This window comes from Bufo bufo, chromosome 1 (assembly GCF_905171765.1).
Source record: "Bufo bufo chromosome 1, aBufBuf1.1, whole genome shotgun sequence".
Lineage (NCBI taxonomy): Eukaryota > Metazoa > Chordata > Amphibia > Anura > Bufonidae > Bufo > Bufo bufo.
Window position 1 is genome coordinate 610,813,610 of NC_053389.1, and position 13,018 is coordinate 610,826,627.

Below are 13,018 nucleotides of genomic sequence, written 5' to 3' on the forward strand. Positions count from 1 at the left end.
CAGATTGCGCTGTGTAATCACGCTCTGCTGTGGGCAAACAACGAGTCTGTCTCCCCATACTGTGGAGGAGATCACTGCAAGTAAATGGTGCAGTCTCCTTCACTGATGAGCACGCGATTGCCAGAAAGGAAGCTTTCTTTCCGACAATCACCTGCTGTATCGTCCCATCTAAAGGGACCTTTGCAAAAGAGACTGACCAGTAAATGGCAGCTGTAACTGGGGCGGACCAGGCCTGTAAATGTATTATTACATAATCCGATATTCCTCTGGTAGCGCCAATTATGGCAGGCTGCCACACAAACTGTACAGAATCCTGTACAACCTAAACACTGCAGCACTGCACTAAGGATGTAATAAAATGAGGTAAACTTGGAGCAGGTCATAGGTGTGGATATACCTCACCATGGCATAATGCATCAGAGAAAGTTATGACCCCCACAAGACTGGGAACTTAGAAGGGTATTCGTTACCGTCTCCCCTGGAAGGGGTTTCAGTTGCCCATCCGTAGCCGCCATCTTTGCATCCTGCAATTCATTCTTAAGCGTCTGGACAGAATTCAGGGCAGAATCAATTTCCATAGGGCCACAAGCTTCATGAGCCTGAATATAGGGTAATAAAGAAAAAGTTAAAGGGGGTTGTGCACAAAAAATGTTGTACAGTTTTCAAACCAGCCCCTGGATCTGAATGCTTTCGTAATTGCACGCAGTTAAAAATGTAGCATAGCCACTGAGTTATTCAATTAAATCTGTAATAGCACCACTGTTGTTACTTTCCTAGTTTCAGTGTCCACCTGTGAGGTGGACATACATGCTCAGTTCCATCCTTCAACTGCCATCCGATGCAGCAGAAAGGGCATGCCCACTGAGCTAATCTGGCAGAACAGGAGGAGCAATGAATGGGGAGATCTCTGGATCCATGTCAGGTACAGTTCTGTTTCTAGCTTTGTTAGAAAGATTGTCAGGTACTATATTCATTTTTTACATTAATGATGGATAACCCCTTTACTCAATATTCGTCTTCTACCACTATCAGCACATAAACCTATGTAACTCACCTTCTGCGTAGCTGTACGTAGTTCAGCCAAACTGGTAGCGAGGTTCTTGGCGCATTGACCTAGCTGCATGGCAGCTGCTTGATCTGTCACAGTGGGTACAGCAGCTTTGGCAGAAGCAACCATCCTACTTCCAGGCTGTATTCAAGAGAAGGGTGATTATTACTGGGACTCACAGTTCAGACAGAAACCCGTCTGTGGGTATAATAATATTATGACAGGTGGTATATATAATAATCAGCAGTCACAGACTACCATCCCTAAAACATAGCCTTTATTATAGATCATTAAAAAAATTAAAAATAACCCTAGTGATAACAAAGAAAACCATGAAAGAAAAAAAGATTGATTTAAATGAATCAATTCTCTGCCTTAGGGACACTGATAGCAGGTGCAGGCCAAATATAATATCCTATGGGCTCTGACCCTCAAACTGGCCCTAACTCTATATTGCGCTACCTAAGAACGGAAATGGCCGCCCGATAGGGCGATCCCGTATCAGGAACCTCCTGAGCGCCCTAGGATGGCCCTGAATAGGGGAAAAGCTAACGGCTAGTATATGATAACGGAAAAAAATTTCACCTACCACGATTAGCAGCTCAATTACTCTCAAAAAATAAAATAAAAAATTATACACAGAAAATAATAAATTGATGAAATAAATAAGAGTCAGAGTTTGTATATCACTACCGTAACCGATCCTGATTTATAGATAGCTGTAACGTGATATTATAGCAAAAACATGCCGTGTTAGTAACGCCATCATCCCGATGCGTTTCACCCATACATAGTTGGGCTCAGCAGGGGACCGACTAGGATCAGGTCAAGACTTAGATCTGAAAACACTTGAAGTAAACCAGTAGGATATTTCCAGTTTATAGAACAAAACTGGAAATGGTTAGTCTCAAAAGAGTAAATAACAGCTCACTAATATGGTATATTCTCCCAATGACGGGGAGCTATTCAAAATAAAAATAAACCAATCGGCTACTTGTGTGTCCACTAGGTAAAGATCGGATGATACCGTTGTACAGGAGCCATGCCCCCCGATATATCAATCACGAGGTGGACAGCAGTATATGAAAATCACAGTCACCTAAACATGAATTAGGCGCTGTATACAGTGGTATACGGGAGAGCTGGTGGAGTTAACTTGCAAAGGACAGATAACGCTTTGCTGCAGGGGCCCAGGGTAAAAATACACAATCATAGAAGTGTGACACAGTTCCCTGTAAGTGGATGAGGCACTGCATATAGTGGTCCTGCGTCACAGTGCAGAGGGTCTCCTGCGTCCGTGGTGCAGAGCTCGGATATAGAATACAAGGCTTGATTCAGGGGTGATTATCACTGGGGTCATTTCTATATTGCATCATTATAAGAAAATCTTGTTTGAAACATTGTAAATGTGATGTAAACAGACAACTCTATTAGTCATTTATACCAGAAGTATCATGGGACTGAATATCAGATGACTAGTTACAAACTGGAGTTTTAGTGTGTAAGGGCACTATTACACGGGTACCGCACTGCGATAACTGGCAGGCCGCACATGAACTAGGCACTGGAAACAAAGGTGCGGCCCACCAATTAGCAGTGACTGCAAGGCACACATATAAGGGTACGATCACTTGTTCTGGTGTGTCCTGGTCATGCAGCGGTTAGGGAATATTTAGAATTATGCATCTAGTGTGCGTTGTTTTTGTCCAGGAACATTTACGGACTGTTGTTTGAACTGTTGAGAAGTTTCATGGTTCTTTAGCTTTTTGATTAAAGGGGTTCTCCGGGCTCTCCTATATTGATGACCTATCCATCCGGGACCCCCGCCAGGTCTATCTCAGAAACCTATTTTCCTATTGACTTCCATAGGGAAATGAGATGCTGCAGTTCCTAACCTCATCATGACCGTGTCATGTGGTTGTACCCTAATGGTGCTCAGACTGATAAAACATGCGTTTCAGGATCTCTCCGTTGTTTATTCACCTGGACCACCACAAAAATTCTCATGTCTTGTTACAATCTTGGTTCCTTTCAGATAGTGTGGAAGTAGTGTGGGCCCAGATTTACATGCGGATTTGGTGCGGATTCTCCGATCCCCATTGAAGTGAATGGAGAAAATCCGGACAGGAAAAATAAAATAAATGGACATGTGTGGATTTTCCGCACGCAATCCTGATCGTGTGCTGGACCTGTTCCCAAAAAAGTAAGCAAACTGGAAGCAAGGCACATATAGAAACAATGTGGTGTTTTTGGACTGTGTGACCTGTGATTGGTTGAAGTTTTTTAACAAGAGGTGTGTCAGCGGGAGACAGCAAAAATAAAGGAGTCTTCTGGGTTTTCTATACTGATGGCCTATCCTCAGGATTGGTCATCAATATCTGACTGGTGGGGGATGTCTAACTCCTGACAGGGGAGTTAGAAACAGAGGATAGATCATTAGTTACAACTAGCCGAAAAACATCTTTAATTTACTTTGCCTTGCTAACATATATACTGTATACTGGATTATCACATCCAGCCCAGTATATGACTACCTATGTTAGGCATAGGAGAAGGATAAAGGCTGGGTTTCTACACAGTGGTCTTCTGACGGTAGTCTTCTGTGCAGGCCGTAATTAAACAACAAAACGGCAGAGTTTTGATGGAATTTCCCAGCAAGTCAAGTAAAGCACATATTAAACTTGCTGCATTTTGTACTTGCCAAGAAACTGCAGCACTGGCCACACGGCCTACTACCCCCCTGCAGCACCTACCTGGGAACCCAGCCTACACCAATGCCCAAAAAAGTTCTCTCACCTGCAGAAAGTTCTGGCTGGAAACAATGAGAGCCAGTTGGGCACTCAGATCCTCGGCCTGAGCTTGACTGCCTCTTACACCTTGTACCAGCTGGGGAATATGGTCGGCCACAGCCTGCAGAAGTAAAGGAAATGCACGTCACTATCCACACTAAGCACTCCGTATGGTCTGTGCATCACATAATACATGGGGTAGGAGAGGATGGCGGTACTGCAGTGCACAATCATCTCTCTGGTACCTTGCAGCTCTGGACCAGCTGCTGATGAGCTGCCATGTTCTTGTTTGAGACCGAGGCGTTCTGTGAAGCTGCAATAGTCTGGGTAGCAGCTGCAGCGGCCTGTTTTGCGGCAGCCTGTTAAAATTTAAGAGAAAGTGAATGAGACACAAAAGGTCCAAATGAGCAGTGATCAAAGGAGAAATAAATGATCAAATGGAGCATAGAGGAAAGGTTATAGCCACTGCACAAGCAAATTCCTCTGCCATCAAAAGATGCGGCTCTAATTTCATTTTCTATGGTGCGGGACACAACGCAGAGTCTGTGGGAGACGTTTCCTCCTATTAGAAAGCTGAAGTCAAAGAGGTTGTGACTCTCAATTACGCTCTTATCTTGTAACAGGACTCTAAAATTCCACCACTGCTCCGTTCTCGGCAGAACTTAAGCTTTTATAGAAAAGATTGAGCAGAACATTATTGTAAACAGAAAAGTGGTCATTAAAAGGGGTTCTCTCATCTGAGACAATGCGGGCATATCGCTAAGATGTGCCCCCATTGTCTGAGACGAGGGCGGGGAAGGTGGTGACTGGAGGACCGGGTCTGGCCACCATCAAAACTCTTCCAACACACTCGGCTATTTTCGGTGGCCGCATAGAAATTAATGGAGGCGGCTGCGCATGCCCCTCCACAACTTTCGCGGCTCCGTTCTCAGTGTTGGTGCGGGTCCCAGCAGCTATCAGACAATGGTCTGAGATGGGAAAACCTCTTTAACCGGAATACTGGATGTGGGGAATGCAGACATACAGTGCTTGTTGCAGAGGGCAATCCTAAAGGGGGGATAGACAAAGAGTTGTCTGGAAGCACAAAATCCATTTAAAACATTTACTGTCTCAATGTCATCCTCTAATTCGCGAATGTTAAAATTGAACACTGCAGGAGGCAGCATTTATTGAGATACGGTACAGTACATAGACATTGATGAACACATCTTATTTCTCAGCTCCTATAAATCTGCTGAGACACTGATCCCCAAGCAGCCATGATATCAGAGACCAGGGAACAAATCTTGCACTGTAGTTTACGGGCAATTTAAAGTCCTTGCGTGTCATGGAGCATTTCATTTTATCACTTTGTGAAAAGTCATGTTTTCTACTCTTGAACACTATTTCTATATAGCTATTCACCTCAAGCCTGTTAACAATCTTCTTCTTGATGGCGTTCTGGGCCGCTGCATTGGTAGCCACCCTCAGACCCTCTGCCGCTTCCCTAAGCCGCTGTTGCTGATCTTCATTTTCAGGGTTGGCGGCAGCTCCCTGAAAGCAATATGGAACTCATTAACTTTAGTTATACATTAATATATATCTAACACTGGCAGCAATCATAACTCAGTTAAATGGGTCGTGCCACAAAAATAAATTTCTACATTTTCAACTGAATGCTTTTCTAACTGCATGTAATTAAAAATGTTGTATAGCCACTGAGCTAGTCAATAAAATGTGTCTCTGTAGCGCCACCTGCTGGTTAATTTCCTTATTTCTTGTCCACCTCACTGACGTGGTCCCATGTGCTCAGATTTAGGGTAAATTCACACGTCCGTAATTTGGGTCCGCATTCGTTCCGCAATTTGCGGACCCATTCACTTTCAATGGGGCTGGAACGGATGCAAATCCACATTTCCTGGATAGGCATCTGTATTATCGGGATCCGCGTACGTTTTTTCTGGATCCGCAATTTCGTTCCTGAAAAAAATAGAACATATCCTATTCTTGTCCGCAATTGCGGAACAGAAAAGGCATTTTCTAATATAGTGTCTGTGATGTGCGGATCCGCAAAACACTTAGACGTGTGAATGGACCCTAAATCTTTAACTGCCACCAGCCATATCTTCTGTTAGTTGTGACAGTTACAAGGAAAGAACTACAGCAGAAAGGACATGCCCCCCTGAGAAAAGACGCACTGCTTGAGCTGCCAGCTTGAAATAAATCTAGCAGAGCATATGAGCAACACATGGGGATATCCCTAGATCCATTTGAGGTACAGGGCTGGATCTAGCTTGGCTATTGCCATGCACTATAAGATATCGGATTAGAATTTTTTTTTACATCGATCAAGGGCCTTTAACAAGTGGAGAAAATCGGACTTAGGAAAATCCGTTCCTGACCACTGCCTCATGTAAATATGTCCAGAATTAGACAACCACTGAATCACAGTTTTTTTGCTGATCATATGAAGACATTATCATTTGCCTACAAAATTCCTCACGGGCATGCCAACATATTATAAATGAACGTAAATGAGCGTTAAATCAACTTGGATTGGCGATTGTTGCAGGCAATTTATTTGCCAGGGTTAGGACTGTCATCTACTTACCTTTGCAGCCTCCACCATACGTGCAGTAGAATCAGCTAGAAGCTTGGCAGCAGCCAACAACTTCTTGGAGTTGTCCATGTCCAGCTCGGCCTCTGCATCAGACCTCATAGCATTGACAAGATCCGACGTTGCTTGAGCTAACACTCGTGCTTGCCGCACCATTTCTCCTGCAAATATATATATATATATATATGCCCATATTATTAACATTTTTGTAAATGTATATAATAATATATTTCCCATAAGAATCAATGAGAAGAACATCTAAACCTAATCGAGAACCAAGAATTCACTTGTTAGCTTTCAAGTGGGTAATGTGAACTGAAAAATTGGGAAATCACACACTTAAAGATCATATTAACTAATGCATAAATATACAAGCAGGTTCAATCACACCTCAGAGTGATTGCACTTCCTAACTAATTATTATAATGCTCTCACATCATGTAGGAATCATAAACATGTCCAGCACAGCGGGGAGCTCTCATAAAAACCTTTATTCCATCAGCTTAAAACATAGAACAGCAACAGTATACAGTGTGCAAGTCGCTTGCACATTAGTTATGACTAAAGATATATCAATCTGAAAAGAGTAAGCCATTCAAGCACGCTGTATACCTTGTTAAACTGCGTTTTAAAGAGGTCCTGTCACCACAAAATATATAGTTTTGTGGGAAATAATTCAGTTATTTCTACCTTCATTGTTCACAGAGGATCATTGATTCACAGCGTTCCCTGTGTAAGTGTGTATACAGAGATAGCTGTCAGTCACTGATAACTGTACATGGGGGAGATGTTATCAGTAATTGACAGCATTCTCTGTGTAAGTGTGTATACAGAGATAACGGTCAGTCACTGATATCTGTACACGGGGGAGGTGTTATCAGTGATTAATGTCATTTTCTGTGTAAGTGTGTATACAGAGATAGCTGTCAGTCACTGATATCTGTACACGGGGGAGGTGTTACCAGTGATTAATGTCATTTTCTGTGTAAGTGTGTATACAGAGATAGCTGTACACAGGGGAGGTGTTATCAGTAATTGATAGCATTCCATTTGTAAGTGTGTACACAGAGATAGCTGTCAGTCACTGATAGTTGTACACGGGGGAAGGTGTTAAGAGTGAATGATGGCATTCTCCGTACAACTGTATATACAGAGATAGCCGTCAGTCACTGAGCGGGTGGCCTTAAGTTCAGAAAAAGATTTAAATGTTTAAATTACAAGTTTTACTGAATCTTTCCCCATAAAGCGATATATCGGAAGTTTTTACCAGACCTCCCAGCTGTAAGTCTTTCCTGCAACCTAGTCTACTAGTCTTCTTTTTCCGTACATGTGGGTCATCTGAATTGTGGAGAGCTGAGCTGGACTATCTTCTTTTACACTCCTATCACATATTCATAATGGTCAATTCCAAGTCACTTCTTACTAGAGGCACTGACCTGCATCACCCATGGAGCTGAATATGCTCTCTGTGACGGACATGATAGTATCTGTTGCCTGGTCGTAGCGGCCAATGGGTTCCCCACGGCTTGCAAACTGGCGGACATGTTGCAAGAGGTCATTAAGGGCTTGACTGACCACACTGGCAGCTGCGCTGACTTGCTTCAATAAATCTAGGTCCTCTGTGGCTGATTGGCAGGATCGCACACAGTTCTCCACAGAGCGATCCACCAGCTTCCCAGCTTCAATTAGTTGTTCTTGACATACTGGTGAACTAATAGTAGGACTTACCACCTAGAACAGAGGCCAGCAATTAGGTCCGACAGCAATATGATATGATCAGCAGCCCATGAAATTGCCAAGTCATACTCCTAAATTAGCATTGATAAATGTTTGTGTTCTTATACATTTATAGAAGGAATAACAAAGGAACAGCACAATACTGAGGTAAAGATGCTCCAGAATTGTTATTTCATGGAGGGTACAAGTATTTATAAAATCCTCTTTAAGTAAAATCAGGGTTTGAAAGTGCTAAAAATTGTAGCAGCAGCCATTGTTTTAATCAAAAAGTTTTGCTATTCTGAATGTTATAAAAAAAGTTGTATTGCTGAATGTTATCTTTTTGAAAGCAATGTTACAGGGCTGTGGCTTGTTAGTTACATCTGTTTGACATATTTATCTGGGTCCGTTGGCAAAGATTTGTCATACAAATGTAGGAAAAAACCTGGCATTACTAACATGAGCTACATGACATAAAAAAAAAAGAAAAGAAAAACACAAGGCAGAGACATCCATCAATTTTACACAGTCCATATGGTAATATAAGTCTTGTTCTAAACCCTCAAAAGGGTTTTAAGGACCTTTTACATAGAGCGATATTTCAGACAATTTTTTACGGACACATTAGAAAACCATAATGAATGATAAAGATTCACTGACATGAACTCATTACCAGCATTTATTGTGAGCTGTAAAATGATGATAATTACCATCAAAGTAATCTAGTCAGGTACCACCAGCCACAAAAAAAAAAATCACAGACACATCAGTTTTTTTCATGGACACACCAAATAAAAAGTCGCCTTTATTTTCTGGATGGTTGGCAACCATCAGGAAAGGGGGTTTCTACAAAGGCTCATCCCCAATAATTCACCTGAATGGTCCTATGTACATTAGTCCATAATGGAAAAAAGTCAATACTATCTGATCCAAAACCATATTGAGTAACTGATCAGTACTAAAAACGTATACTGTGCTGGCTTCATTTCATCGGCTTCAACCTATGCTAGGTTTGATGGCAAGAGGAGTGTTGCTGACTGTGCTGTTCTTGCCATAAACAATCTAGGAATCCCTGGTGGAAACTTAAAAACATCAATGTGAACAGTGTCTACATGTTGTGCATCAGTTATGGACCACCAGTAACCTAAAAAGAACATGGGGGATGCTATGCATTCATTTGTATAAAAATGATCATGGCTGAAATGCTGGAGGCTGATGCTGTTTAGCGTCCATTGCAGCTCCAAAAAATAGAAATGCAGTTATAAAATCACTGGGGAAGATTTATCCAAACGGGTGCAAAGGAAAACGGGCTTATAGCTGCCCATAACAGCCAATCAGATTCCACCTCTTATTTTTCAAAGATCAATCTGATTGGTTGCTATGGACAACTAAGCCCGTTTTCCTTTCACCAGTTTTGATAGATCTCGCCCAATGGCAAAAGCATCACTTGAATATTGCACGCTATGCACTGGCTGGCTCACCTTGGCACATGCCACTAGCTGGGAGGTAGAAAGCGCACACTGAGTAGCAGCAGCAATCACTCTGTTCTGCAGGACCGTGTCTTCAGTTACTTGTGCCACATTCTTGGCCTTCAGGACCAACATGGCAGCTGCATTGGCTACAGCTTTTGCCAAACTCATTAGCACATCCTAGAACATAGAACACATAAAAGGGGGTGTAGAGTGGAGGTGGTAATGGGAAACGGCACATTGTCAATCTGAATATTTCATAATTACCTGGAACCGCTCATCTGCTTCACTCTCTCCAATCTGTCGGAGAAGGTCTCCACTTGCCTGCCCGATGCTGCCTGCCGCTGTGAGAACAGTCTGCCGGGGCTATAAGGGAAAGCAAACATTTACACTTACCATACATTTATTCCCAGTTTTCCCAAGTAAATGGTTTTTGGAATGTATCTTTCAATACATTCTGAGGGCCCACCTCTCCTGAAGATGGTTGTACTGCTGTAAGCAGATCGGAGACTGCTCCTGCCAGTGTCCTGGCTGCTCCCAGTAATTTCTCCCCACTTCCAACCTCGTCCTCCATCAGGGCAGCCAATAGTTTTACACCCTTGGACATCTCCGTCAAATTGGAAGAAATAGTGGTAATTGCACATCCCACAGCCGTGTAGTCAGTCTCTGACGGATCCCCTAGGAGGAAAAAGAAGAAAATGATCTCCATACACATTGAAGACCTCTGATGACAAATGATCATCTCCACAATGCACATCAGACATCACTATCGCACTAAAGCTGCCTTCCTCAAACTTAGAATTTTTGCATTTTAGATTTATTAAACAGTTTTTTTATTGCTGACTTTTAATAGAGAACAGGGCAAGACTGGGCCCATGAGTGTGCAAATTCACAGAAGGCGGGGCAAGTGTAATGCTCATGGCATCAGATCGCTATGTACCCAGACAGCGGCCATGATGAGGGCTTGGGTGGCCCCCTGGGCATCGGCCCAACAGGAAGTTTCCCTGTAAGGTCTATGGCTAGTCCGCCCCTGATTTTCAAGCAGGACAGGGTAACCATCACTAAAGTTGGCCATACACATTGTTAGCCAAATCCATCTAATATAAAAAAGTTGGGTGGCCTTGCACAAGGCAGATGTTGGGAGGCAAAAGGATAGGGATGTCGGGCTTCAACATATCAATCCTCTTGATCTCAAGGAAATCAGCACCTACAACAGGCTATGCTCGCACCTACAACAGGCTATGCTCGCACCTACAACAGGCTATGCTCGCACCTACAACAGGCTATGCTCGCACCTACAACAGGCTATGCTCGCACCTACAACAGAGCTTTTGTTGCAGATTCTCTCAAAAACACAGGACAGCATGTGGCTTTTCTGTTCATTAAGATGGCGGATTTTCCAATGGAGGCCTGAAGGATCTTATTAAAGCCAATGAGGTCCATTGGGCGCAGTACGCTACAGTCAGTTTTGGCACTTCAATTATTTTTATTGTTCTATCCTTATAACAAAAGCAGAGCAATGGAAACGGTGGGGTGAACATAGCCTGAGGTTTACACCTTATAGAACGTGGCTACATATGAAGTAACCCTGTCACCTATAAATCTGCTAAGCATATTTCACAGGATATAAGTTGTCCTTCATGCCCTATTTAACTAAATTTTTTGCGCTCTCTTTTTCAGCGAAAACATGGATTGCTAAAGCTAAATCGATCCCATACAAAATGGCAGATTACCCATTATCAGCGCATGGACAAAGCCAGGTCCAGCAGCATCACTGCAAAATGTAAAAAGGGTTTATCCCTAACTAAGAAAAGATGGAGGGAGCGCAAAGATATGACACAATATGCTGCCAACATGTTATAATTAAAAGCTCATACGGACAAAAAAAAAAAAATGGTAATATCCTATGTTTACAGAAGAATCTCACCATGTAGGAGAATAAACCACAGGATGAATAAAGCGCACACTGGCACTTATCTTTATTCACTGTCACCTCTGCCTGTTTACTAAGAAACAAATGATGCTCCTGAAAGTCTAATGAGGTTAAAAAAGGAGCCAGTGGAGCACGTCACTACATTTATTTTCATTGTGGAGCAGTCAGGTCTGCCATTGCTAAATCCATAATGTACTGCTAAAGGGTTTTACACAAATGAGCAATAATACTGTAGCTTTAATGACTGGTACTGACCTCTACTACTACTAAAGCATAAAGAGATAACTGAATACCATAGTAATACCTGCAGTCAGGTTGACCACTGATGCGGTTCCTGCAGTGATGGCATCCACTTGGGAGTGGATCTCATGCTTCGACTCATCTACTTTGTTTTGAATCCAAACTCTGGACGCCTAGAACACAATGACAGACACAATATATATGTATAATAAAAAAATATATATATAAAATCACTGGACAGATGAAGCTGATGATTGGAAGGAAGCGTTCCTTCTCGGCAAACACCTGCTCATCAGTGAAGACTATACTGTCCCCATACAAAATCACTGTTTGCCGTGCACTATCTGCTGCAGGCAAATTATGTTTTCGGTGACCAAATGAAAGGTCCAATTACCCAATGAATGAGCATTTTGCTCGTTTATCGGGTAATCTGCGGCACCTTCACACCAGCAGATTATCGCTAAAGAACATTGAACAGTGCAAATGGGCCTTTAGCCTCTCATAAAATTCTGAGCGGTCACATTGTTTCACTTAAATGGGATTTCCAAGACTGAACCTGACCGGCAGAATGAAGAGGTCGTGATGAACCAGCAAACCTCATGTCCTTTTCATTGTTACAAGAGGCTGTGCCTGGTTTTCAGGATTTTGAGCTGCAGGACATTCATATCTATGGTTCAGTATTTGTGTAAAAGATGAAGGTAACCAAGCCCTGGCTTAAACGTGGCAGGTCCGTCATTCTGCCAATCAAATTCAATTACCGGTTCTTCATTCCGTTGATCAAACACCCATGGCCTTCAGCCAATTAATCAGACCTGGCTGCATCCTGCAATGAACTAGTATTTTAAACTTGTATCACTGAATTTAGACTATTTTTCAGAAATAAGTTTTCCTTTTCAGTTTATTGCTTTTTATTTTAGAGTCTTTAGCTACAATGATGGGGGTTGCGAGCTTGAGTATTTTGGCAAACGCCACTTTTTTTGCAGGATGTAGCCAAGCCTTGTGACATATGGGGAAAGATCACTGTAGATGTACTACCGTAATTGGGACCACCATGAGTGCAGTCAGTTTTATATCCAAAAAGCTAACACATGCAATACAAATTGAAATAAAATTAATGACTGTCTCTCCTGTGACTAAGTCTGTTAAAAATAAAATACAATTTATTAGTTAGTAATAACGAAAAATATGATCAGCCTCCTCTGTATAATAACCACATCCAAATAAAAT

General features: G+C 42.3%; 1 protein-coding gene across 1 annotated transcript in view; it reads right to left on the minus strand.

Annotated features, from left to right (window-relative positions):
- The window catches only part of TLN2 (talin 2), a 124,049-nt gene that overhangs the window by 69,244 nt on the left and 41,787 nt on the right, over positions 1-13,018 (minus strand). The window contains 11 exon segments of the mRNA XM_040413675.1: positions 471-599; positions 1,055-1,189; positions 3,845-3,958; positions 4,083-4,196; positions 5,242-5,370; positions 6,428-6,594; positions 7,870-8,164; positions 9,631-9,798; positions 9,886-9,984; positions 10,088-10,296; positions 11,856-11,964. Of these exon segments, the coding sequence (XP_040269609.1) occupies positions 471-599; positions 1,055-1,189; positions 3,845-3,958; positions 4,083-4,196; positions 5,242-5,370; positions 6,428-6,594; positions 7,870-8,164; positions 9,631-9,798; positions 9,886-9,984; positions 10,088-10,296; positions 11,856-11,964 (1,668 nt within the window).